We start from the raw sequence: 25938 nt of genomic DNA, 5'->3' as shown, positions 1-25938 counted from the left end.
CAGCGCACAGCACACCTTCTCAGGATGGGGAGCCCGGGGCGGTGCAGAGGTCCTTTGGCAGCCCTTCACACCTGCCAGCAGTGGAGAGGCCAGACCCCCACCTGGGTTTATATCTGGCATCATGGCTTTTTAGACATGACCTTGGGTAAGTCAATTTCTCTGAACCGGTTTTTTCACTTGGAACGTAGAAATGGTACTTGCCTCACAAGACAGGAATTAAATGAGGTAATGTGTGTAGAAAGCGCTTGGCAAAGGGCACCTTTTAAGGAGCGGCAGCGGGGTACCGTGGCAGGGCCCCAGCTTGGGCGTCACGGCACCCTGACCTTGAACTCTGGCCCACCCCTTACTTGCCAGGCGTCTCAAAGTTGGCTCAACCTCCGCCTCGGCGTCTCTTCTGTCAAGCAAGCCGCCACGGCCTGCCGTGTTGGCTGGCTCCGGGACTAAGATCACACGCTACATTTTGTACCAGGACCAAAGAGGCGCGGGAACGGGCCGGCCTGCCTGGCCTCAAACCCCAGCCCAGGGCCCCGTACGCCCCGTGACCTTGGACAAGGCCCTCAACCAATGAGCGCGTCTCATGTGTAAAAGGGAATGAGGGTGAGGACGCTGACCTTGTGCAGCCATGGTGGGGCTGGGGGGCACCCAGTTAGCGCCCTGGCAGCACCGGCTGCTGTCATCCACCCTCCCAGCGCTCTTGCCCCCTGCTGGCGCGTCTCCCCTCTGCGTGCCTCTTGACAGGTCCTGGGTCAGAGGTCGCTCAGGGGCTGCTTCTGAGACAGCCCCACTCCCCGGCATCGGCCGGTGCTGGCATGGACCCCTCCAAGACCCTGGTGTGACTCAGGCACTTTCAAGAGCAACCCGAGAGCCACTGAGGACAATGCCCCCAGGAGGAGACACGGCATCCCAGGGTCAAGGGCAAGGGCACCAGGATACCCCTGCTATGAAGACCCCCACGGTTCCCAGGAAGCTGGCACCTTGGTCCCAAGAGGGAGACGGAAGGGGCAGGCCCTTTTGGCTGGCAAGCCTGGTGGCCTGGCACCTTCCTCCATGGGCCACAGGGAGCTGGGAACAAGAAGGGACAGAGAGCCTGGCCCCGACGCTGAGGAGTTCCCGTGGCATGCACAGGAAAAGCGGCCCAGCTCCCCTAGGGCACTAGGCTTTCCAGAGGAGTGGCCATGTGCCGGTCAGCAGAGAAGAAAGGCCCAGAAGCATCAAGGGGATCAGGTGGAGGAGCCCAGGCTTCAGAGGCAACCATGTCTGGGTACAAACCCTGGCCCTGCACTCCATGAGCCTCAGTGTCCTTATCTGCGTAGTGGGTACAGTCAGACCTTCTTGCCTCACTTGCGCATGAAGGTGGTGCCAGGACAGTGGCCACCACCGACAACAGTGTTGGGAACAGAGGGTGCTGGCTGTCAAGGGCAAGACGGTGGTGGAGTCGCAGGAAGCAGGGACAGCCGCCCAGCCTGGGGAGGGAGCCCAAGTGCTTCCAGAGCCCAGACAGAATGGAAGCTGTCAACGGTGCAAACCCTAGCTTTATTGGTCCAGTTTGTTCACAGTGAGGGTTCCCAAGGCAGGGGTCTGAAGACTCCCCCCTCCTCCTGCCCCATGTGTGTGTTTCTGCCCTTGCGCCTGGGAAGAAGGAAGGGAGATGGCTCTTTGGGGGGTGGTGGCTACAGGGTAATTTAGTGTGGAGCCCAGGGTCTGTTCTTCAGAGCAGGAGGTAGAAGGGACCACATAAAGTTCTTTATTACAGACCTACAAAAAATGAGAGAATTATAGATTGCTCTCACTTGTTTGGGTTTCTTTTCTCCTTCTTCCTTTTTACAAAACAGAGGCAGGAAAGAAAAATGCAGGAGGCAGACAGGCCAGGCCCCGGGGTGCGGATCAGAAGAACCAGGGAGATGTGGGCTGAACGGGCCCTGCTGGCTGGCCTGGGGCTCTCTCCAGCATCCCGGGAGAACGGACAAGCCCTAGTGAGAGCAGACAAAAGACAGTGGGGGCGGGGGGAGGCGGCTGTCCCCAGATCAGCAGCAGCACCATTCCTCTGGCACTCAGCCGGGCTGGAAGCACGCAAGGCTCCCGTGTTTGGGGACCCGGTCTCCAAAGCATGGGCCCACAGGGGCCGAACAGAAGGGAGGAGGCAGGAAGGGCCAACACAGAAGGGCTCGGAGTTCTGTCGGGGGCCCTCCTGGAACCATGGGGGCCCAGGGGAGCAAGGGCAACCAGGCCTCTTCCCTGCTTGTCAGCCAATGAGCTTCTTCAGGAAGGCCTCCAGCTGGTCCTCATCCTTGATGCCCACAAACTTGTCCACCACGTCCCCATTCTTGATGGCCAGCACAGTGGGCACAGCTGACACCTACGTGGAGGAGACAAAGGGAGACCAGGTCACCCGGAGGCGAACTTTTCTCAACAGCCGTTCCCCAGCCTTTGTGAAGAAGGCTGGTGGTGTACGCAGGGCAGTGACTGCCTGAGCGGTGGGCGGGGCCCCCTCCCTTGGTGCAGGGGTGCTGCAGGGCTTTTCCACTGTGGGCTCCCGGCGGTCCCCTTCCTCCCCCAACCACAGGACTGACTCACTGGCCCAGTGGTTTGGCTGCAATGACAGGAGGGATGAAAATAGCCCACACAGCTGCAGGCCAGGGTGGGGGGCGGGGAGAAGCTCCCCGAGGGGCGGCCGGCCCTGGGGGGGTGGGGCCTGAGTCCTGGCTCTGCTGCCCACTAGCAGGCCACACCGCCTTCAGGGCCTTGGCGCCCTCTTCTGTAAAATGGGGGTGACAGCATCGACCTTGAGGGCTTAGGACAGAGATGAAAGAGTCACAGATAAAGCTGGGTGGTTAGGAGCTCAGGCCCTGGAAGTGGGTGACCCGATGTCAGGCCGCTCTGCGGAAGCCCCTTCATCACTCCGTCTCCTTGTTCCCATCGCAAAATGGAGACACTGAGCGCACTGATTGCCAGGTCCAGGGGCTGCACGAGGTAAGGCGAGCAGTCTCAGCACGGTGCCCGGCACCTGGCAGGGCCCTCAAGGGTCAGACCTGGCCGAGCGCCTGGTATGCAGCACTCAGCAAATGGTGGCCACAGAGAGCGTGTCAGAAAGTGTGCCACAGGCCCTGTGTCAGCCATGTTCGCTCGCTGCCTGAGTAGCCAGCAGGGTCCAGAAAGTCACTGACTCATACTGGACAGTGTGGGAGGAAAGGCTCAGCCACGTATGAGCTGATGTTTATTTATTAGGGGGGATGGAGGCAACATTCTTGGCCTATGAAGCATTTTTTCAAGTTCCCTCGGGGGACGCGTACAGATTCCATGGCACGTCCATGAGGCCCACTGCCCACTCTGGCATCGAGCATTTTCTGTGGCCTGGGCTCCCTGCCTGACATTTGTAGACATTTTTTAGAAAACGGATAAACAGAACAAGATAAACATTCTTTCCTTACACATGTTAACTGCAAAGTAACAGCAGTTTACACAAACCTATCGAGTCTTCGTGAATCGTTCTGAGTGCCGTCCTGCCCCTGAGTCACGCCGGGGAGCCGTACGGGGAGTTCGGATGTTCACACGGCGCGCAGGTCGGTTACGTTCACACGGCGCGCAGGTCAGTTACAAGAGAGCCGCAGGCCGCACCCGCCCGCTCTCACACCCCGCCCCCACTGACTTTACGTGGCAGGCCTTGCCCCCCGCCCCTAATGGGCTCCGGGTGGACAAACTGAGGGAAGAGGACACAGTCCCTGTTCATATTAGTCCCATTAGGCCCCTTCAAGGACTGTCCAGGGGCTGACGCGGGTGGCAGAGGGAATGTGCGGGTGGACCCACGGGCAGTGGGCTGACCACGCGTGCGCTACTGTTTGTGGACCTACCGCTGGCTCCTGCCCTTGTTCATGACTGTGACCCGGGAGGTGGCATGAAGGGCAAAGTCCAGCATGCGGCTCGCCCCTGTCTCCAGGCACAGGCCAGGGCCCAGAGACGCTTGCTCCGCACTGTGCCACCAGGGTGGGGTGCACCAAGGCGGGCACGGAGCTGTGTGTTTTATTTTTTCGAAGACTTTATTTTAATTTTTTAAAAAGATTTTTATTTATTTATTCATGAGAGACAGAGAGAGAGAGAAAGGCAGAGGGAGAAACAGGCTCTCTACAGAGCAGGGAGCCTGACGTGGGACTCAATCCCAGGACCCCGGGATCGCGACCCGAGCCAAAGGCAGACGCCTAACCATCTGAGCCACCCAGGCGTGCTATTTTATTTGTTTATTTATTGTTAAAGATTTATTTATTTATTTATTTGAAAGAGAGAGAGCGCGCGCGCGCAAGAGAGGGGGGAGGGTCAGAGGGAGAAGCAGACTCCCCGCTGAGCAGGGAGCCCGATGCGGGACTCGATCCCGGGACTCCGGGATCATGACCTGAGCCGAAGGCAGTCGCTTAACCAAATGAGCCACCCAGGCACCCTTTTATTTTTTTAAGTAATCTCTACACCCAACCTGGGGCGTGAACTCACAACCTGAGATTAAGAGTCACACACTCTGGGGGCACCTGGGTAGCTCAGTCGGTTGGGTGTCTGCCTTTAGCTCTGGTCATGATCCTGGGGTCCCAGGACGGAGCCCCGCTTTGGGCTCCCGGCTCAGTGGGGAGCCTACATCTCCCTCTCCTCCCCGCTCATGCTCTATCTCTGTCCCTCTCTCTCGCAAATAAATAAGTAAAATATTAAAAAAAAAAAATCACACACTCGGAGTGAGCCAGCCAGGTGCCCGTGGAGCTGTGTTCTTATGCGCCCCCTAGTGGCCTGTGAGGGCAGCAAGGGCACCTTGAATCCAGCCATTCAACTGAGGGACAAGGCTCAAGCATTAACTGGATCCCATCCTGTTCTGTTTCTTTAACTGCTATAAAAACTGTATGTCGTATGAGAAGTGGTCTAATGGCTTTTATGTGTCCTCTAAGTAGGACTATGCTCGCTGAGGTGGCTTGGAGTGGTGTCAGTTTTCAGAGGCTCCAGGCCAGGCCCGCCATGATCACATTTGTGCAAACTCACATGCGTGCACGCACACGTCCGGCCATGCTGCACTCAGACGTACAGCAGATACTCCAACGTCTAGTCTTCACTGACCAAGGGCGTCCTTCGGAGGGTAAGTCTAAATCAGACGAGTGCACACAGCAACGGGCTTGCCAAGAGGCTGGTCTTCCCAGGACGCTGCAGTCCATACCTGGGGTGGGGCTGGACTTCCCTCCCCCCCAGGGAGGAGGATGTGGCTTTGCGGATCCTGAGTCTGGCTCACAAATCAGGAGGGGCTGGTGCTTGTAAACACTGCCTTAAATGGAAGTGCACAGGTCCTTGGCACAGTCCTCTGGAATGTGATCTAAGTGGAAGAGGGGCCGCCGCCGTGGGGCAGGAACGCGGCTTCGCTCTCCGTTCTGGCAGCTCTGAGGGGACCGTGCTACCACGCGCTGTTCCTCCTCCTGCTCTGCGACACCACCTGGAACCTTCCAGGCTGGGCCTGAGACGCTGGGGACTCGTGTGTGTGTGTGTGTGTGGGGGGGAGGGGTCTGTTCCCACGGACCTGCAGTCCACTAGCCACACGGCTACGGAGCTCAATGATCCTGCTAAGTCTCCCCCCGCCTCCCCTCCCCGTTCCCCATCTGTGAGGGCCTACCAAGGGATAGGCACCACGCCAGTTGTCACATAGGCTGGCAACCTCCTTCTTGGCTAATTGCGGAGCTAATGCAAAGGAAAAGATCACTGTCAGCCAGGCCACTACGTACCGGGGGGTTTCTCACGTGTTGGGGTGACACTAACCACTTGTGGATGCGACCTCATAAATTCGCACCGCAAGGTGGGGTCGCTTTACAGAGAAGACCAAGGCCCAAGAGCTGAGTGACTAAGTGGTAGAGCTGGGGTCTGACACGAGATCTGACTGCTGTCGTGACGTCTAACTGCACCACTCGCTGGCCTCAGAGCTCCTGAGTCCCGGCAGGGCGAGGAAGCCCAGGTAGGGAAGAGCCTAAAGGCTGATGCCACGCTTCAAATGAGAAGCCTTTGGACCCAGGAGGATTCTTGGAAAAAAACTATTATTATGATTATTACTTTTTTAAGATTTTATTTTTTTAAGTGATCTCTGCATCCAATGTCAGGCTTGAGCTCACAACCCCGAGATCAAGAATTGCATGCGCCACTGATTCAGCCAGCCAGGTGCCCCAGGAAAAAAACTATTATTAAAAAAAATGAAATCCAGGGGCGCCTGGGTGGCTCAGTCAGTTAAGTGTCTGACTCTTGATCTCAGCGCAGGTCTTGATCTGATCAGGGCTGTGGGTCCAAGCCCCACGCTGGGCTCTGAGCTGGGCATGAAGCCTACTCAAAAAATCAAATCCAACAATACGACATTCTGGAAAAGGCAAAACTATGGAGACAGTAAAAAGATCAGTGGTTGCCAGGGGTCCAAGGGGAAGAGGGAGGAGAAAGTGGAGCACAGGGGATTTTAAAGATGGTGAAACTCTTCTGTACAAAACTAATGATGGATGCATGTGACTGTACATTTGTCCAAACCCATGAGATGGACACCACCAGGTGTGAACCCTCACATGCCCCCACATGCCCCCTAGAAGGTCAGCACAGGACTTTGGAACTTTTGCTTCTTCATGTTTGGTTCCAGACTGCTGGCAGCGGTCACTGAGAAGCTTGTAGAAAAGCAGAATCTCAGGCTCTTCCTAGACCTGCTGATTCATAACCTGCTTTTAAGCAACATCCCAGATCATATGCACATTTGTGGAGCACTGATTTAGAACACTTTCGAAGTAGGGGCTATGGTAATGATTAAAGTACTATACTTTCCAACTATGAAATATTATTATTCAATGAACTATGAAGTTACATGAAACATTAAAAGGGAAAAAATTCAAATAAAAGCATAAACCAGTTACCCCAAAATCGTGACAGTGATTGTGTTGGGATGGTTAAGACGACAGGTGACTTTTCACCCTCATTATTTCTTACCTGGCTGTTTTTCTAATACTTATTAAAGGGCCTTCTCTATACGAGAAGAAAACAAAAGGAAAACAGCTCCAAGTGTGAAGCCAGAAGAAGCCCCAGAGGAGAGCACAGAGGCTCAAGGGTCCACATCTGGATTTGCTCTTTGCCCCCAGTAGCTGGCAAGGTCTGAACGATCAGGGAATGCCCAGCCATTCAGTGGGGACGAAGAGCTGGGAGACCAGAGAGCTTTTTTCCGGCCAACCCAGGGCAATGCGCAAATGGGGGTGGGGACACCAAAACCCCAAGGCCCCCAGCCTTTCCATTCCGTCTCCTTTGGGAGACAGTGGAGTTCTAGGGTGGACAGCTGACCGAAGCAGAGGTGTGGTGCAAAGGGAATTTGTGTGAGGAAGGAGACACCCTGAGGGTGTGTGCTGGGCATGGGGGTGGGGCAGAGTTCAGGAAAGCTCGGGAAGAGGCACCAAATTCCCTGAATACAACTTAAAGCAGTTTCTCCCACATGTTCATCCAACACTTGGAAAAGGAGGAAGCTGGCTCAGGAGGTACCATGGATCTCTCAGCTGAAACTTCTTCCTCAGGCTCTCTTCCAAAAGAACAGGTGTGAAGGAAGGGAGGAAAGGGCTGGGGGAGGGGGTCAGGACAACCCCAGTTGGAGCTTCCTGAGCACTGCAGTGACATCCGCCCAGGGCTTGGCAAAACAAGAGCCATGTGATGTGGGCCCAACCACCCTGAGGTCCTTCTGTGTGACCGACACACGATTTGGACAGCAGACAGAGGGAGGAGCAAGAAGATCCTACCCACCTCCAACACACACTTTCCAGGCCTGACCACAGGACCTCGGTGGCCAGCCCGACATCACCAGGCTCCCTGGAATGCAGGTGGGGATGGGTCATTCTTCTTGCCATCTGTACCAGCTAACAATTCCTGGAGCATGGCTGGCACTCAGGGTGTGTCTGCTGAGAAGTTCCACTAGCTGAGGCTGATTGCTGTGGTGGCAGGAGTTGGCCTAAGATACCTTACGCCTGCTGGTCACCCTGGGGATGTTCTGGTCACTCCAGCCCTAAGCTCATCCCCGCAGCTGCTGTGGGCTTTGGGGGAGGGATGGACAAGGAGGAGAAAGGCAGGAGCATCTAAATGGCCAGTAAGTGCCCCCTTAACTGAAAGATCAGTGGGAGAGTTTTAAAAAAAAAACAGCGCCTCGGGGCACCTGGCTGGCTCAGTAGGGCATGTGACTCTTGATCTTGGGGTTGTGAGTTCGAGCTCCACGTTGGGGGTATTGTTTACTTAACAAAACAAAACAAAACACAAAAACAGCAAGTCATCCCTCCCCCATAAGCCCTTTGTAAGCAGCCCCAAATCTCTTGCTCAGTGCCATGGACAGTCTTCCTTCGGTAACACCCCCTCCTCCACCTGCAGTGGTCATCGGTGGCTTTGCCTGCCCAGCATCTACTTCCTTTGCCTCTGTTTGGGGCAGATGTTCCGGTGGGTGAACACTCCCACCCGAGTGCAACAGGTGGCCAGCCTATCCTCACCCCCGCTCCCATGGGGACCACCTGGAGGCGGACCTCTACTTGAGCTGGTCTCGTGAGCGCTGAGCCTGGACTTACAAACTCTGAAGGGAACAGGCCCCCTCGTTCAGTCACTGGCTACCCAGAAGGAAGGAGGGATGGAGGCTCACTCCGGCCAGATCAAGAGAACCAGAAATCTGGATTTGCTCGTGAAATCTCTACTTTAGATACCAGCATCTGGTTCAGTATTTAAAAAAAAGAACCCAAAGGCCAGATCAAATGTGTCGGGGAACCAGATCTGGCCACAGGCCACCAGGCACAACCTCGGCTCGGTAATAACGGTATCCTCAGCATGGTTTCCCGACCCCTTCCCCTCTGGCCACAGCCAACGTCCCCCACGGCCTGTGTTCTCATTCCCTGCTCAGTTCTCCATGCTGGCCATCCAGCCGCAGTGCACCTCTCCCTTTTCTCCAGCTGTCCTGGTCTCCGAGGCTGGGAGGGCGCCCCCACACCCCACGCATGTCCCGCTCCAAGCACACAGGCACAGCTATTCTGTGAGCAAACTGGGCTCACACTGACCACACTTGCATTTGATGTCTGCTCTGCCTAGACTGCTCTTCCAAAGAGCTGCCTGGTTCATTTCCTTACTCCCTCTAGGTCTTTGTTCAGATGTCAGCTTCTTAAGAGAGGCCTTCCTGAGTCCACCCTTTTATTTTTTATTTACTTACTTATTTGTTTTTAAAGGAAGCTCTACAACCAATGCAGGGCTTGAACTCACACGCCTGAGATCAAGAGTCGCACACACCACTGAACCAGCCAGGTGCGCCCCCCCCCACCGCCCACCCTTTTAAAAATGAACCCCTCCCTAGCCCCATGCTTAGCCCTACCTCCTCTTCCTGATTTACTTTTTCCCCACTGTATTTATTATCTAAAGCAGGATCAGTGAACTATGGCCCATGGGCCAAACCCAGTTTGCTGCCTATTTGTGTGGATAAAGTTTTACTGACACACGACTACGCCCATTTGTTTATATACTGTCTCTGGCTGCTTCCAGTGGCAGCTGGGTATTTGCAATAGAGACCAATGCCCTGTAAAGATTCAAGTATGTTCCACCTGGTCCTCTAGAGAAAAAGTGTGCCAACCACCCATCAAATATACTAGAGGGATGGGCGCCTGGGTGGCTCAGTTAAGCATCTGCCTTCGGCTCAGGTCACGATCCCGGGGGTCCTGGATCGAGCCCCGCATCGGGCTCCCTGTTTGGGGGGGAAGCCTGCTTCTCCCCCTCCCACTGCCGCTCCCCCTGCTTGTGCTCCCTCTCTCTGACAAATAAATAAATGAAATCTTTAAAAAAAAAAAAAACAAACTAACTGGAATGTAGGCTCCACGAAGGCAGGGATTTTGTCCACTTTGTCCACTGCCTTATCAACAACCAAGATACAGCACCTGGCATTTTAAGAGACTCTGAACACACACACCAACGGAACACATTAGACTCCCTCCTGTCTCAGTGTGTGCCGTGCACTTGGCCCTTCTCCATGCATTCTCCGTGGCCCCACTCAGAGGTCCCCCTAGTGGGAAGCGTTCCCTCCTCCACCCTCCCACCCCCCTCCCCAACAATCAGTCCTTCTTTGTGCACCTCTGCTCTCAGCACTTCTCACCATATGGTGCTGAGCACATCATTTCATATGGTGAAATGATCTGTCTACCTGTTGTTCTCTTGCTAGACTAAGAGTGCTGGACACAAGGAGTTGTCTTTCTTGTGCCAGAGTCATGAGTGCCTGGCACATGCCAGGGCTCCCACGTGACTGCTGATTGAATATGTGCACGGATGAATATATGAACGAAGGAACACATCCATGCCCCAAGACTCAGAGAATAAGCTGGTTGTTTAGATCATACATTCCACTTCCTAAAGGTGGTGAAGAGACACAAGTGGCTCAGAGGCTCAACAGAGTCACATCTTCAAAGTGCCCTGAACTCCTGAGCATGCTAGAAAAAACTGAGACACCCCTTATTGGCTACTGGTGGTCCTCAAGCACCCCCCACACCAGCCGCACTGGGGCAGTCCCCTGCCAACTCATACCTCATATTCTAGGGCGAGGTCTGTGTGGTCGTCAATATCCACCTTGGCCATCACCACTTTTCCATGCTGCTTGGCCACCACCTTCTCTAACCTTGGCCCCAGGATCTTGCACGGGCCACACCACCTCAGAAGGGCAGAGAGGAAGCATCCAGTCACAAGAGTGCTTAGCAATCGATCTTCTGTCTCCCCAGAATCTTCTCTTGAGCCACATCTTTCTGAGGGGCCTTTTGCCCTTCTCAGCTCTGTGTACAGTGATTGAATATTAACCTATAATGTTGACACGCCAAACAATAAAGCCAGCACTCTGCAGTGGGGGGATTTTCAGAGGTCCCAGGCTTCTAAAACACAGTCTTCATCAGAAGACTCTTATAAAGGTTATTTCAGCAACCATAAGAGAAATACACTGTCATACAGAAAAATGTGAGATCTGAAGTTAAAAGGGTTGGGTTCAGGGCGCCTGGGTGGCTCAGTTGGTTAAGCGACTGCCTTCGGCTCAGGTCATGATCCTGGAGTCCCGGGATCGAGTCCCACATCGGGCTCCCTGCTCAGCAGGGAGTCTGCTTCTCCCTCTGACCCTCCCCCCTCTCATGCTCTCTCTCTCTCTCATTCTCTCTCAAATAAATAAATAAATAAAATCTTTAAAAAAAAAAAAAGGGTTGGGTTCAAACAGAGATTCCTCACCAAACGGCTGACTGTTCTGGAGGCTCAGTTTCCTCTTTTTGACTAAGAGAGATTATGCCTCTCACAACAGTGATGAGAAATCCACTAAGGCAATGGGGCTCAACGTGCTCTCTAAAATGCAGAGTTACTTCACACACCTCATGGTGTGTGTGAACCACGGGGAGGAGACGCCAATGCTAGGGAGCGTCTCCAACATGCTCGTCACTATGCCGGGACCTTCTCCGCTTTTACTGCCCAGAGCCCTCAACCCCACAAAGGAAAACACCTTCTTAAGAAACTAAGGACCATACAAGTTAAGGAACTTGTGGCAAGGTCCCAGGGCTTGACAGGCACCCTGGGATTGCAACCCAAGGCTGTGCTCCAAATGTGTTCTTTGAGCCCTGGGTTATTCTGTGATCTCCCAGGCCCAGGGTCAACTGCTCACACTGCACTCATCACAGGTGCTCCCCTCTGGGTGGTGAGCTCTGTGACAACAGGCTGTCATCTCCAGGGTACTAAGCAAACTCTCGTCTTACTTTCTGGTCAGAGAAGAAAATGAGGCATCATCCCATTTATCATTCATTTTGGAAGTCCTCGCCTTACAAGGAAGGGAGAAAGCTCTGCTGGCCATGAACCCCTGGCCGACGACCCTTATTTTAAGTCTCAGCCTTTAAAACCCTTTCTGTTCAGAGATGTCAACTAATGAACTCACAACACCTAAAAACCCACTTTGCAAGAACTTATCTCCAATTATAAGTGAAGGGGAAGCGCAAGGACATCAGACGGCATGCACAAGGCAACGTGGTGAGTCCGAGAGAAAGAACGGGAAAGAAAGCAAAACAATCTGTCAGAGATTTGCCCAGAAGGCCTTCCAACTTCTAACCCAGGCTACACAAGGATGCCTCAATCTGAGGGGTTAGTCCAAGTTGTTTTGTAGCCAGGAGGCTAGTCAGGACCCGAAGTCTGGAAATGAGGAAGGCCAAGCTAACAATCAGAAGGCTATCAGCGTTTAAATACCCCTACAACAAACTTCTACAGCCCTGAAAAGAAAACGCTGCCCATTCCCTGCGTGCTTGGGCACCACTGTGGTGGCACCGATAACTTTTTGCCAGCCCTTCCCCGTTTTGGTTGTTAAAAATCAACTTATCTGCAGGGCCAGGAATTGGTATACACCCAAAGCCAGACGATGTGATTGTCCTATTTTTCCTGCTTTGGTCCAAGCTGAAGGGGACTCTGAGCCATTTGGGCAGTGAGATACAGAACCTGAGTGTTTCTCAGCGCCAGTGACAGTGAGCTCTGAAGACTGTTCACTAGTCTGTGTCCTATCAGACTACGCTCAATCTTTGAGTGCGAGGGTTGGGTCTTATCGGTCTTTGGAATGAGACTATGTCTGAGAAGCATCAAACATGGGACTGAGACCCAGCAGGTACTCAATAAATTCCTGAACAAGGAACACCCCAGTCTTCTGCTGACCCCCCAGGACTCACTGTGCATGGAAATCCACAACCACTGGTGTTTCACTATTGACAACTCGGTCTTGAAAGTCAGGTCCATCCTGGATGTTAAAGGTCGTTGTGCACACTCTGGTGATGTATATTGACCGGGCTTGGTTGGGTGTTACTGTCAGGTCACCAGGACTGCACTGCGGGGCCCTGTGGGTGAGGGGTGCCCACCGACCCTGAGGGGGCTTCCTGGAGATGATGGAGGACAGGAACCTCCTCAGGAGAAGTCGCTGAGCCATCTGTGAGGGGAAAAAGGCAGGAAGAGTTCAGGAAGTCAATACACTAGGAAAAGAAAAGTATCTGGACAGTACTGTGGGGCTCAAGATTCAGGGCCCGAAGAAGAATGCCAGGAAATGACACGTAAGATTTCTAGAGTAGAGGTTAAGTGAAGCATGAGAATCAAAAAGCAGAAGGAATCGCAAACCAGGACAGGAAAACTGGGCTGACAACCAAAAAGAAGTCAGGATGTGGGCGGAGTTACAACAGAAGGGAGGGAGGAACATATATTTACGGAGCACCTGCTAAGGGCCAAGTCCATGTCCATCCCCATCCCCATCCCCAAGTGCCCTATACACATTACAGTTCTCCCAGATCACCCTGGAGGAAGTTTCTACAGTATTGCTCACAACACAATGAGGAGTCCGAGGCTCAGGTAAATTGTGACATGCCCAAAGTAACCTAACTATTAAATGAGAGTCAACGTTGGAACCCAAGGCCGTCTGCAAATTCTTTATTAATCGTTTAATAGGCGTTTTAATGGGAAATTAAGGGAAAAGGGGGTTATCAAAGGATCAGGAAAGAGGAATCGCAACAATTCAAGGGGAACTAAGAGGTTCAGGAACAGGAGTTCCTGAGTGTGTAGAGGGTTCTAAAAAAAAAAGGACGTGACTGGGGAATCGGACGCCACCGGGGATCCCGGCTCAACGGAGGACAGGTCCCCCCGCCCGCTCGGCCGCCGGACAGCGCAGGAACAGGCCCGGAGCGTGTCTCCGCCGCGACACCACCTCGAGCCACCCCCACGAGCCTCCTACCTCCCTGCAGCGCGAGCGGAGGGATGCACAGCCCGGCCCTCCCCGCCAGTCAAGGGCACTCCTGCCGTCACTTCCTCAGGGGAGGGCCCTTCGAGCATCACTTCCGGGGACAGACAACCGGGAGCTTTTCTCTCCGCAGCTTGGATTTTCCACCAATGGGAATAGCGGGAGGCGGCACAGCGGAAGGGGTGGAGCTTCAGTTAGGGACAGGAAGAGAGGGGCTCTCGGGGCGGGGGGGAAGGAGAGAACGGAAGTGGGGGTGGGCTCTCGAAAGGAAGCACCGCGAGAAGGGGCGGGCCCTCGGGGGGAGGGACGGGAGGAGGGGGCGGGCTCTTGGGGAAGGACCGGAAGAGGCTGTGGCCCTCGGGGAGGGGCCGGAAGTGGCGGGCGGGCCCTAGAGCAGGGTCCGGAAGAAGAGGAGGAGGAAGGTGGTGGGAGCACGGGGGAGGTAGTCATGGGAGGAAAGGGCGGGAGGGAGGCGTGGTTCTGGGTCTTGCAAACTCCGGCACCGCCTACCTCTTTGCCTCAGGGTCTTCCAAAAACTGGAGGTGCTGAAGATTCCTTGCCTCCCGTTTTACAAAGGAGGAAGCTAAGTTCCTCGAAGGCGGAGTGCTGGTTGGGGGCAAAAGACCCTAACTGGGCGTAAAGAGGACGCTCTGTAGCCCTTGCCTGTCACACACAACTCTACGACCTCGTGGTTATCGGGCAAGTCACGCTGGCCCGGGGGCTTCTGTTTCCCAGTACCCGACATGAAAGGCTGGGCTTGTCTCAAGCCTCTTTGGAGTCGCTAGGGAACTGGGCCTGGACAAGATGCCAGGTGGTGGTGGTACTTGGAGGGCCTGCCTTTGAGGCCCCTGGTGAAGTGTTGTGACCTGTGGACTTGCTTGGGCCTCGGTTTTCCTTCTGCACCCACCCTCATTGTCATGGGCAGCGGGGGGTAGAAGCGTCCTCTGTGTGTCCCAGGCTGGAGTCACAGCCAGATCTGTCTTCCCTGCTCCCCAACCGTACATTACCACCACTCGTGGCCTCATGGCTCTAGGAATATATCACTGCCTTTTTCCTGCTCCTTGCCTTTGTTCAATTTGAAATGCTTTTTTTCTCTCTCCACTTGATGGTACACCTGCTCATCACTTCTTATAATGACTTTTTTTTAAAAGATTTTGTTTATTTATTTGGACAGAGAGATGGAGGGAGCACAAAGAGGCAGAGCAGCAGGCAGAGGGAGAGGGAGAAGCAGGCTCCCTGCTGAGCAGGGAGCCGGACACGGGGCTGGGTCCCAGGACCCTGGGATCATGACCTGAGCTGAAGGCAGACGCCTAACTGACTGACCCACCCAGGCATCCTGTCATCACTTCTTCTTTGAGCAGCATTAATTGCTTCCTTCTCTGTTGTGCTTGGCTCATAACTCTTGCATATAACACATTGTAAGGTGTCTGTACCACATGCTTCCTGAGAGTAGGAATTTGTAGCTTTTATTTGACTTTATGTGCCCAGCAATCTGATACAGTGCCTGGCTCACAGAGGATGTTCCATAGATGCTTATTAAACAGTACCTTTGGATATCTCAGGGAACAGTTTGCAGAAAGGTTATGTGACTTGTCCAAGGTTACAAGGAAGGTAAATTGGCAGAGCCCCATCACACGCCTCCATTTCAATCTACCTTCCAGCCAGTGGGAATCCCTTACTGTTCCAGAATTTGCTTAAATGTCTCTCCTCTCCCTGAATTTTGCAGTTGCTACTCTTTATGACTGGAAGGCGTTTCCCTCTACTCTCCATGGGAGAAAATGCTACCAGATGCCAGACTAGGCATCATCTTTGGAGACCCTTCCCTGAGTGTCCTCGAGTGGGAGAGATGCCCTTCTCTGAGCTTCCACAGCCCCTGTGCATCTGTCAATCAACCACCACGCTCAACACTCTGTTGTTACTGTCTGTTTCTTTTTCTTTGTTTCCACTGCATTTATTTATTAAAAAATGTTAAAAAGAAAAAAACTTCAGGGCACCTGGCTGGTTCAGTTGGAGGAGCATGTGATTCTTGATCTCGGGGTTGTGAGTTCAAGCCCCATGTTGGGTGTAGAGATTACTTAAAAATGAAAAATCTAGGGGCACCTGGGTGGTTCAGTCAGTTAAGTGTCTGACTTTGGCTTAGGTCATGATCTTGGGGCCCTGGGATCGAGCCCCATGTCGGGCTCCCCGCTCGGTGGGGAATCTGCTTGTCCTCTGCCCTTTCCCCCTGCTCATTCTCTCTCTCTCTCTCTCTCTCTCAAATAAATAAATAAATAAAATCTTTAAAAAATTGAAAAATCTAAAAAACAAACATAATTCACTCTCCATTTTCCAACGGCTCTCATCCTTCCCTCTTGCCCACACAACTCCTGACCCATTTCCTCAGGGCCAGTTCATGACCAGACGTGTTCACTGCCGTTTTCACAGAAAGCAACCAGTGTCCAGGATGGAGGGGGAAGAAGACGGGAAGAGGGCCACAGTCCTGTCCAGGTTCCTTCCAAAGGTAGGCCGGGTGGAGATTCCCAGAATTCAGACGAAAGGGCTGGTGGCTTCACAATGACACAGTCTAACTAAAGTGGGCTGGAGAGGGGGGAGGGTAGCCCGCCAGAGGCATCAGAGGACAGTTCATGGGCTTGTGTCATGAAAAATGGATGCCAGAAGGATGGGGAGGCCAGGGAGGCAGTCTTGTGGGAAGTTTCACAATGCTCCCGTGCTGGGACGTGCGGAAAGTCTAGAGGGCACCAAGAGCCTCACGCATTTTGGCGGAAAAACTTCCTCTGGTGTGGGAAAGGCACAAAGATGCCCCGGACACTGAGAAGGGCTAAGGGAGGGAGGCACAATTTCACAAAGCGCAGTGGCCACAGACTGGAGCCATGGGGCTCATGCTTCTGACACAGAAACTACAAAATACTCTCTGCTGCTTTCTTCCTTGCTCCTCATTATAGTGTCAGCTCCCGCAGGGTCCGTCTGTCTCTCCACTGCTTACCTCAGGGCCTAGGGCACCATAGTAGGTGCTCAGTGATGATTTGTTCCATGAACAGAGCGCGGGAGCACAAATCACATCTTCTAATCCCGAATCTCATTTTCGCCACCATATTACATGGCTCCGTGAGACCCTTCCCAAATCGCTGCCATGGTATTTTTATGTTGGTTTTTTTTCCTCCCACTTTGTCTTGGCCATGTTTGTTCTCCGTGCAGTTGGCGGGTTCACTCCCTTGCTCCCCTGGTGTGCACAGTCACAGCTGTGCAGGGACCTTCCTCCGGGATGGGAGAGGGAATCTGTGGAATAGCCCCCCCCCACCCCCACCCCCGGTCATCGGCCGTGTCAGCCTTCCACTTAGTAGGTTGTCCATCACAGGCAGGAGACTAGGGGAGAGTGTGGGCAGGCGTGGCCTTCTCTACCGTGTCTGACCTTTTGTTTTGGCCTCCGCCCCTGCCTAGGACTGGAGCCAGTGGTGGTAATCCACAGCGGGAGCCCCAGTACCTCTGGCTCCCCTGACGTCCGCATCCCTTGGTGCAGCTGTTTCACTAACACAGATGCCATCTGGCAGGGGTGCTGCCCGCTCGCCCATGTTTATTTCCATTTTCCTGTATCTCCCTCACTTTCTCTTCCAGTCACCTCTTAATCCTATTTGTCATGTCCACTCACTGCACTTTCTGGTGGGCCAGTTTCCCTGCGTGGTTCACATTTTGAATTCCAAGGGGGACCGGTCCTGTTTACCCTTATTCCATAGTTACGTCACCTCTCGGCCTCAGGCTTCTCATCTGAGAAACGGGAAGAATGATGCCTTCCTCCCAGGGGTTTGTGAGGCTGCAGGAAGGACTGAGAACAGGGCCTAGCACATTGTCAGTGCCTGATGACTGATGGAATCGCTCTCTCTCTGCAGGGAGAGGGCCTATGACGAGGCTGCACTAGCAGTAGGCCACAGAGGGGCTCCTCAGCTCCATGCTGGCGCGTCTGCCCAGCCAGAGCCAAGCTGGCATGGGTCCGGCTCAGGTACCAGGCAGGCTCAGGGCACAGGTATGAGAGGAAGGGAAGGGGGCCAAGGCTATAGCAGCCTGAGCTAGGGGTAAAGCTTCTACTGCTCTCTCTTGCCGAGATTTACTGCAGTGGTTTTTAGACTGAGGATTGTGAGCCATTGGTGGGTTTGTGAAATCAATATAGTGGGCTATGATTAGCTTTAAGACAAACAAATAGAATTGAAAACGTCAGAGTACATTATATGTTACAAGTATTATTTTGTGGAATAGTTGGTGGTGGTATGTCTATATCTGTGTGTCCTGGGTTGTGATGTAGAATGTGTTTCTTTCTTTTTTTTTTTTTTTAAAGATTTTATTTATTTGACAGAGAGAGAGAGACAGCAAGAGTCAGAACACAAGCAGGGGGAGTGGGAGAGGGAGAAGCAGGCCTCCCGGCGAGCAGGGAGCACAACGTGGGGCTCGATCCCAGGACCCTGGGATCATGACCTGAGCTGAAGGCAGACACCTAACGACTGAGCCACCCAGGCACCCTAGAATGTGTTTCTTGCTCTGGGTCGTGGTCAGAGGGTTTGGAAGCTGTTGATATACTGGAGAGTTACCAAACACCCGCCACTGTGCTAAGCACCCTGCATGTATCAACTCATTTAATCCTACAACCCTGTGAGTCCCTATCTTGCAGATGGGGAAAATGAAGTACATAGAGTTTAAGTAGCTTGTCCAGGGTCACCCAAATAGTAGGAGGTAGAAGCTTGAAGGTATTCTACTGCCCCTAGCCAAGGGACTGATTTGACTCTAGGCTGCTGCTCCTCCCCCTCCCCCCGATCCCTAGGGACCAGCCAGCCAGTCTAGGCCATTGGACTGCAACTAAGGGGCTCAAACCCAGGGCAGGGTGGGCAGCGGCCGTCAGCGGTGGTTCTCGGCCGCCGTGGTTCTCGGATGCTGTGGGTCTCAGCAGCGGTCATTAGCAAAAATGTCCACATGGTGGCAGCGTGGCTCTGACAGTCTCCTCAGTGGGTCCGGCAAGCTGGGCCCAGCGGTGGGGAGCCAGCTCCCTCAGGTCCACTGGACAGGGGATGGGTGTGGGAGACAGGTGCATCTCAGTGTTGGGAGATTTCATAGCTGGAGGGAGGCACTTTAGCAAAAAACACTGCAGAGAGAGGTGTTGGGCCACATCTAAGCTCATAGTATTTCTGGGAGGTGTTTTTCCTAGAGTATCTGCTTTCAGTTTCCATCTTGATGGTAATTGCTGGGTTGGTCTTTTTTATGTTTTATTGTTTTTTTAATGTTTTTTAAAAACACTTTTGCAGAACAATTAGAACTGTAATGTACATTTTGCATTTCAAGAAGCTGGTTTCGGGTGGCTCAGTTGGTTAAGCGACTGCCTTCGGCTCAGGTCATGATCCTGGAGTCCCAGGATCGAATCCCGCATCGGGCTCCCTGCTCAGCAGGGAGTCTGCTTCTCCCTCTGACCTTCTTCCCTCTCATGCTCTCTCTCCCATTCTCTCTCTCTCGAATAAATAAAAATCTTAAAAAAAAAAAAAGAAGCTGGTTTCATGTTCCATGGTGATTCATGTTCTGTCGTGTTTCCAGCAATCACACAATGTCCCCTCACCCCTTTCTGAACATGAAGACTGCACATGGAGCAGCCCCGCAACCCTTAACTCCCAGACCGGCCACTGTACCTTCCTGGGATGGCAGGTCTGGAGTGCAGGCGGGTGTATGCTGTCGCCTTCACGTGCCCACCCCTCTGCCTCCGGTGGACACATGCAGACTGGGGCACCAGGGCTCATTCCAGATCCTGCCTGCTGTTGGGGTGAGGCTCCCCACGTGTTCCTGCCCAGGCAGGTCTGGTGGCTTAGAGTCTGCTGGTGTGGGTTTAACAGCTCAACTCTACTGTGCCTTTAATATTATCTGTAAATAAGAGTTAACATGTACAAAGCTCTTTGAAAAGGTTTCCTTTACAACATTGGGTCTTATTATAGACTTTTCCTGGAGGTGCCAATCACAGACCTGAGCTGGGAAGGCAGGTCTGGGTGTGCTGGTGTTAGATTTCGGAGCCCAGGTTGGTGAACATGTGAGCTTTGGAGTCACATGGACCTGGATATGGATCTTGGCTCTGTCACTTACACACAGTGTGACATAACCCATATAAGGCTTGATTTCCTTATCTGTAAAATGGGGCCAGCAGCATGTACCTTAGATACTGTTTATGGATGGAAATCAAGTCATAGAGAGGTCATGTGACTTACCAAAGGCACACAGGTAGAGGTGAGGCCAGGCTTACATCCAGAACTTCTGACTGCATGTCCTCAATTCTTCCACTGACTGCAAGGATGTGGTGGGGCTAGGTCTGAGGATAAGTATATTTGTCTTTAGTTTGTGAAAGTGTCACTGACAAGAATTATAATGAGGTCCCATGAATAACAATGACTTTTGCTTCCTGAGTCTTTGCTTTTTTTTTTTTTAAAGATTTTATTCATTTATTTATTTTTTTGGTGGGGGAGGAACAGAGGGAGAGGGACAAGCCGACTTCACGCTGAGCATGGAGCTTGACATGGGGCCTGATCCCACAACCCTGAGATCATGAACTGAGCCAAAACCAAGGGTTGGTCGCCTAACCGACTGAGCCACCCAGGCCCCCCTGAGCATTTACTTTATGTGTAAAATTGGACTAATAATAATACTCACCAATGTCTTAGGGTTATTGTGAAGGATTAAACAGGATAATGCAAGTAAAGGGCTCATAGTAAGTACTCTTAGATTTCCATCTTGAAATTTATGGACGCTTGCTTTATGGCCCAGCCTATGGTCTGTCTTTGTGAATGTACCATGTGTGCCTGAAAAGGCTGTCTATTCTATAGTTGCTGAGTGGTGTGTTCTATAAATGTCAATTAGGTCAAGGTGGCTGATAGAGTATTGGTTAGCTTCTCCATGTCTTTGCTGATTGTTCTGCTAGCTGTTCTATTAATTGTCGAGAGCAGGATGTTAAAATCAGGTATGATTGTGAATTTATCTATTTCTCCCTTTAAATCTGTCCATTTTTTCTTCATTTTTTTTAAAGATTTTATTTATTCATGAGAGACACACAGAGAGAGAGGCAGAGGCAGAGGGAGAAGCAGGCTCCCCAAGGAGCAGGAAGCCTAATGCGGGACTCGATCCCAGGACCCCGGGACCATGACCTGAGCTGAAGGCAGATGCCTAACCATCTGAGCCACCCAGGCACCCCTATTTTTTCTTCATTTATTTGGAAGCTTTGTTATTAGGTTCCTACAGATTTATGATTGTTGTGTCTTTCTCATGTAGTGACTGTTTCACTATTATGGAATGTCTCTCCTTAACTCCAGCAATGCCCTTCATCTTGGAGTTTACTTTATCTGCTATTTAAAGAACTACTCCAACATTTTTATGATTATTGTTTGTCTAATGTATCTTTTTCAATTCTTTTATTGTCAGCCTATCTGAGACTTTATGTATAAGTGCATCTCTTATAGCGGGATATAGTTGGGTCTTACTTTTTTTTTTTTTCCCCCAAGTAGGCTCCACACCCAACGTGGAGCCTGAACTCACAACTCTGGGATCAAGAGTCGCATGCTGTTCCGACTGAGCCAGCCAGGCGCCCCTGGGTCTCGCTTTTTTATACATTTTTACAATCTTTGCCTTTTAATTGGAGTATTTAGTTCGTTTACAATGAACATAATTATTGACATGTTTGGATTTAGATCTACTATGTTACTATTTGTTTTCGGTTTGTTCTGTAGGTCTTTTGTTCTTCTGGTCTTCCTTTCCAGATTTCTTTTGGGTTTACTGAATATATATGTTTTAGAATTCAATTTTAATTTATCTATTGAAAAATCTATTTGCATTTTTTTTAGTTGCTACTTTAGGGATTGCAGTACAAATCCTTAGCTTCCCACAATTGATTTAGAGTTAATATTAATATTGTGCCCATAAAATAATGTAAGAATCTTGCAACTGGATAGGTCCATTTGCCATCTCATCTCATCTTTTATGCTGTGTTGCCATATAAACACTATATCTCTAGCCTAAGAATCCTATAATAGAATGTTGATATTTTTGCTTTAAACTGTTATATATATATGAAATTAAGAGGAAAATACAGTCTTTAATATTTACTCTTTTTTTTTTAGGTGTAATTTTAAGTAATCTCTACGCCCAGCATGGGCCTTGAATCACAACCCCGAGATCAAGAGTCCCATGCTCCACTGACTGAGCCAGTCAGCCACCCCTAATATTTACTCATATAATTGTCCTTTCCAATGCTCTTCAATTCTTCTTGAAGAGATCCAGGTTTTCATCTGATATAGTTTCTTTTCAACCCAAAGAACTTACTTTAGCATTTCTTACAGTTCAGGACTGCTGCAAATTGGTTCTCTTCATTTTAGTGTATCTAAAAATGTCTTTATTTGCCTTAATTCTTGGAGAATATTTTCATTGGCCATGGAATTCTGGTTGATGTATTTTCTTCTTTTCCTGTCAGCATTTAAAAAATGCCCTTTCACTGTCTTTTGGCTTCCATACTTTCCAATGAGATGTCACCAGTTATTCATTCCATGTGTATAATGTGTTGTTTTTCTTTAGTTGCTTTTAAGATCCTTTGTTTATCTTTGGTTTTCAGCATTTATGTGATGTGCTGGAGTGTGGTTCTCTTTGTGTTTATCTTGCTTGGGTTCACTGAGATTCCAGAATCTAAATGTATGCATTTCACCAAATTTGGGGAAATTCAGAACGTTATATATTTAAAAAATTGTTTTTATTCCATTTTCTCTTTTCTCTCCTTCTGAAACTCCAATTATACATATATTAGAGCTTTTTATATTGTCCTGTAATTACTTAGACTCTTGATTTTCCAATTCTTTTACTCTGTGTTCTTCAGATTGGATTTTTTTTTCTTTTTAAAAGTATTTATTTATCGAAGTAAGTTCTACACCCAACATGGGGCTTGAACTCATGACCCCAAGATGAAGAGTCACATGCTTTTCTGACTGAGCCAGCTAGGTGCCCCTAGATTGGATTATTTCTATTGATCTATCTTTACATTCATTGATAATTTCTTCTGTAATCTCCAATATGCTGTTAAAACTGTTAAGTGAACTTTTGATTTCAGATATTATATTTTTTTCAGTTCTAGAATTTCCATTTTTTAAAATAGATTTATTTTTCTATTGAGATTTTCTATTTATTTACTCATTGTGAGCATTTTTTTATGTCCTTGAGGATATTTATTTATTTATTTAGATTTTATTTATTTATTTGACAGAGAGAGACACAGCGAGAGAGGGAACACAAGCAGGGGGAGTGGGAGAGGGAGAAGCAGGCTTCCCGCAGAGCAGGGAGCCCGATGTGGGGCTCGATCCCAGGACCCTGGGATCACGACCCAAGCCAAAGGCAGATGCCCAATGACTGAGCCACCCAGGCACCCCCCTTGAGGATATTTATAATAACTGCTTTAAAATCTTTGTCTGATATATCCAGCATCTGGGTCAATTCCATGTCATTTTTCGTTAGTTGCTTTTCTCTTCAGTATGGGTCATATTTTCCTACTTCTTTATATTTCTACTAATTTGGGGTTGTATCCTGGATTGAATCACATTGTGATTGATATATTCATTGCAGATACTCTGGATTCTGTATATTTCTCCAAAGAATGATTTTGTTTTGTTTTGTTTTGTTTTCGTTAACTTGGCTCAATTTGAACTCTAAGCTCTGTCTCTTTTGTGGTGGGCAGCACTGAACCCTGTTTATTTTTCTGCCTTAGCTGAGCTACTTATAATTTACCCCACACATGGGTAGTTTAGGGGTCAGCCAGAGATTTGCACAGAGTTTATATGCAGAATTTGGGCCCCTTCTCTATGGCTCTCTTTCTCTCTCTCTTTTTAAGATTTTACTTAAGTAGTCTCTACATACAATGTGGGGCTCAAACTCAGAACCCCCAGATCAAGAGTTGCACACTCTTCTGACTGAGCCAGCCAGGTGCCCCTGTGGCTCTCTCTTCTTGAGGATTTTTCCCACCCTTACTTTCCACTTCTGTGGTATCCTTTAACTCTTTCCTCTGGTTCTTTGAGCCAGCAAGACTGTAGGCTTCTGTTGGAATTTTAGCTGAGCTGTGTGGTGCTAGCTGGAGTCTGGCCTTAGGCAAAAAGCTTTACAAAATGGATAACTCATCCAATGCCATTTCCTTTTTCAATGTGTCACCTCTTTTCCAGTTCTGCCTACCTGGGTTGCTCTCCAGTGCCTTCAGGTAATTTTTATTTTTACTTTTCTCTTTCAAGTAAACTCTACGCCCAATGTGAGACTCAAACTTATGACCCTGAGATCAGGAGTCACATGCTCTACTGACTGAGCCAGCCAGGAGCCCCCTTCAGGTAATTTTTCTTTTTTAAGATTTTTTTTATTTGAGAGAGAGAGAGGGCACAAGCAGGGGGAGGGGCAGAGTGAGAAGATCCCAGGATCCTGGGATCATGCCCTGAGTCAAAAGCAGATGCTTAACCGACTGAGCCATCCAGGCGCGCCTATGAATATAGTTTTTCAATATTTACTTAGTAGCCCGAAAACTTACCACATGAAAGATGCACTCAGTTGTTCTATGAGACAGTAATTATTCAGCTCAGAGCCACAAGAAGCAGAAGTTGGGGTCAGGTCAGGTTTCATGTCCCTTATTTTTACTTTCTGTTCACCTACACATGATCTATATCACCTCTGTTTTATGTTTTTCAAAACCCACAACTCTTGGAGCACAAAGTTACTTCTTTCTTGGAACTTGGTGTGAACTGTTTTTATGTTTAGAAAAATAGTTCTCTAGGGACACCTGGGTGCCTCAGTTAAGCATCTGCCTTTGGCTCAGGTCATGATCTGGGGTCCTGGGATTGAGCCCTGCATCGGGCTCCCTGCTCAGTGGGAAGCCTGCTTCTCCCTCTGCCTGCCGCTCCCCCTGCTTGTGCCCTCTCTCTCTGACAAAAAAAAAAAAAAAAAAAGACTTAAAAAAAAAAAAGAAAAATAGTTCTCTTTGTTTAGAGCTTTCCTCAGACTTCCCAACTGGATCCAGGTTGAAGCCAACCTTGGAACGCTGACCCCAAGTCTAGGGGTCATAAGGTAGGAAGAAACAGCGGTACCCGGGTGGCTCAGTTGGTTAAGTGCCCAACTCTTGATTTCTGCTCAGGTCATGTCTCAGGGTCATGAGATCCAGCCTTGCGTCAAGCTCCGTGCCCAGCATGGAGTCTGTTTGAGATTCTCTCTCTCCCTCTTCCTCTGCCCCTCCCCCTGCTCACGCTCTCTCTCTCCCTCTCAAATAAATAAATAAATAAATAAATAAATAAATAAAATCTAAAAAAAAAAGGTAGGAAGAAACAGCTGCTCTGGGTGAGTTAACGAGTTAAGGGGCCCCAAGGAACTGGTTACCTGTCTGTAAAGATGACTCAGATTATCCTCAAAGGAATCAGTAACTGGCTTCTAAGGAGATCATTTTGCTTCTATTCTAGAGTCCAGGGCTTGGTCCACTTGTCACCCACCACAAAGATTCATTGATGTATGTGTAAGGCAGAGAGCCCACTATTATGGGCTGAATGTTTGTGTCCTACCCAAATTCCTATGTTGAAGCCGTAATTCCCAGTGTGATGGTGTTTGGAGGGGGGCCCTTTGAGGGATAATTAAATTTAGATGAAGTCATAAGGGTGGGGCCCTCATGATGGGACTTATAAGAAGAGGAAGAGAGACCAGAGCATTCTCTCTCTTTACCTGCCACTTGAGGTTATGAGAAGGTAGCGAGGTGTCCATCTGCAAGCCAGAAAGAGAGCTCTCCCCAGGAACTGAAGCTGCCAGCCCCTTGACCTTGGACTTCCCAGCCTCCATAACTATGAGACCTAGGGGTGCCTGGGTGGCTCAGTCATTAAAGCGTCTGCCTTCGGCTCAGGTCATGATCCCAGGGTCCTGGGATCGAGCCCCGTGTTGGGCTCCCTGCTCGCCGGGAGGCCTGCTTCTCCCTCTCCCACTCCCCCTGCTTGTGTTCCCTCTCTCGCTGTGTCTCTCTCTGTCAAATAAATAAATAAAATCTTTAAAAAAAAACAAAAACAAAAAAACCCTATGAGACCTAAATATCTAAATATCTGTTGTTTAAGCCATTCAGTCTGTGGAATTTTGTTATGGCAGCCTGAGACACCCACCAAGAGTAAAAAGATATATGTCTTATCTTTTTT

General features: G+C 50.4%; 1 protein-coding gene across 1 annotated transcript; it reads right to left on the bottom strand.

Moving 5' to 3' along the window:
- Positions 1 to 1514: 1514 nt before the first annotated feature.
- TXN2 (thioredoxin 2) lies at positions 1515 to 13887 on the bottom strand. Its single transcript, XM_027593418.2, has 4 exons — positions 13745 to 13887; positions 12699 to 12952; positions 10552 to 10675; positions 1515 to 2356 (listed from the first exon to the last, which is right to left on the bottom strand). Exons 2-4 carry the CDS (start codon positions 12950 to 12952, stop codon positions 2243 to 2245), a joined length of 492 nt encoding a protein of 163 aa, XP_027449219.1. The 5' UTR covers positions 13745 to 13887; the 3' UTR covers positions 1515 to 2242.
- Between the last annotated feature and the right edge of the window lie 12051 nt (positions 13888 to 25938).

The sequence above is a fragment of the Zalophus californianus genome, chromosome 9 (assembly GCF_009762305.2).
Source record: "Zalophus californianus isolate mZalCal1 chromosome 9, mZalCal1.pri.v2, whole genome shotgun sequence".
NCBI classification, from domain to species: domain Eukaryota; kingdom Metazoa; phylum Chordata; class Mammalia; order Carnivora; family Otariidae; genus Zalophus; species Zalophus californianus.
Note: the sequence above shows the minus strand (reverse complement) of the source record. Positions and strands in the feature narration are given on the sequence as shown.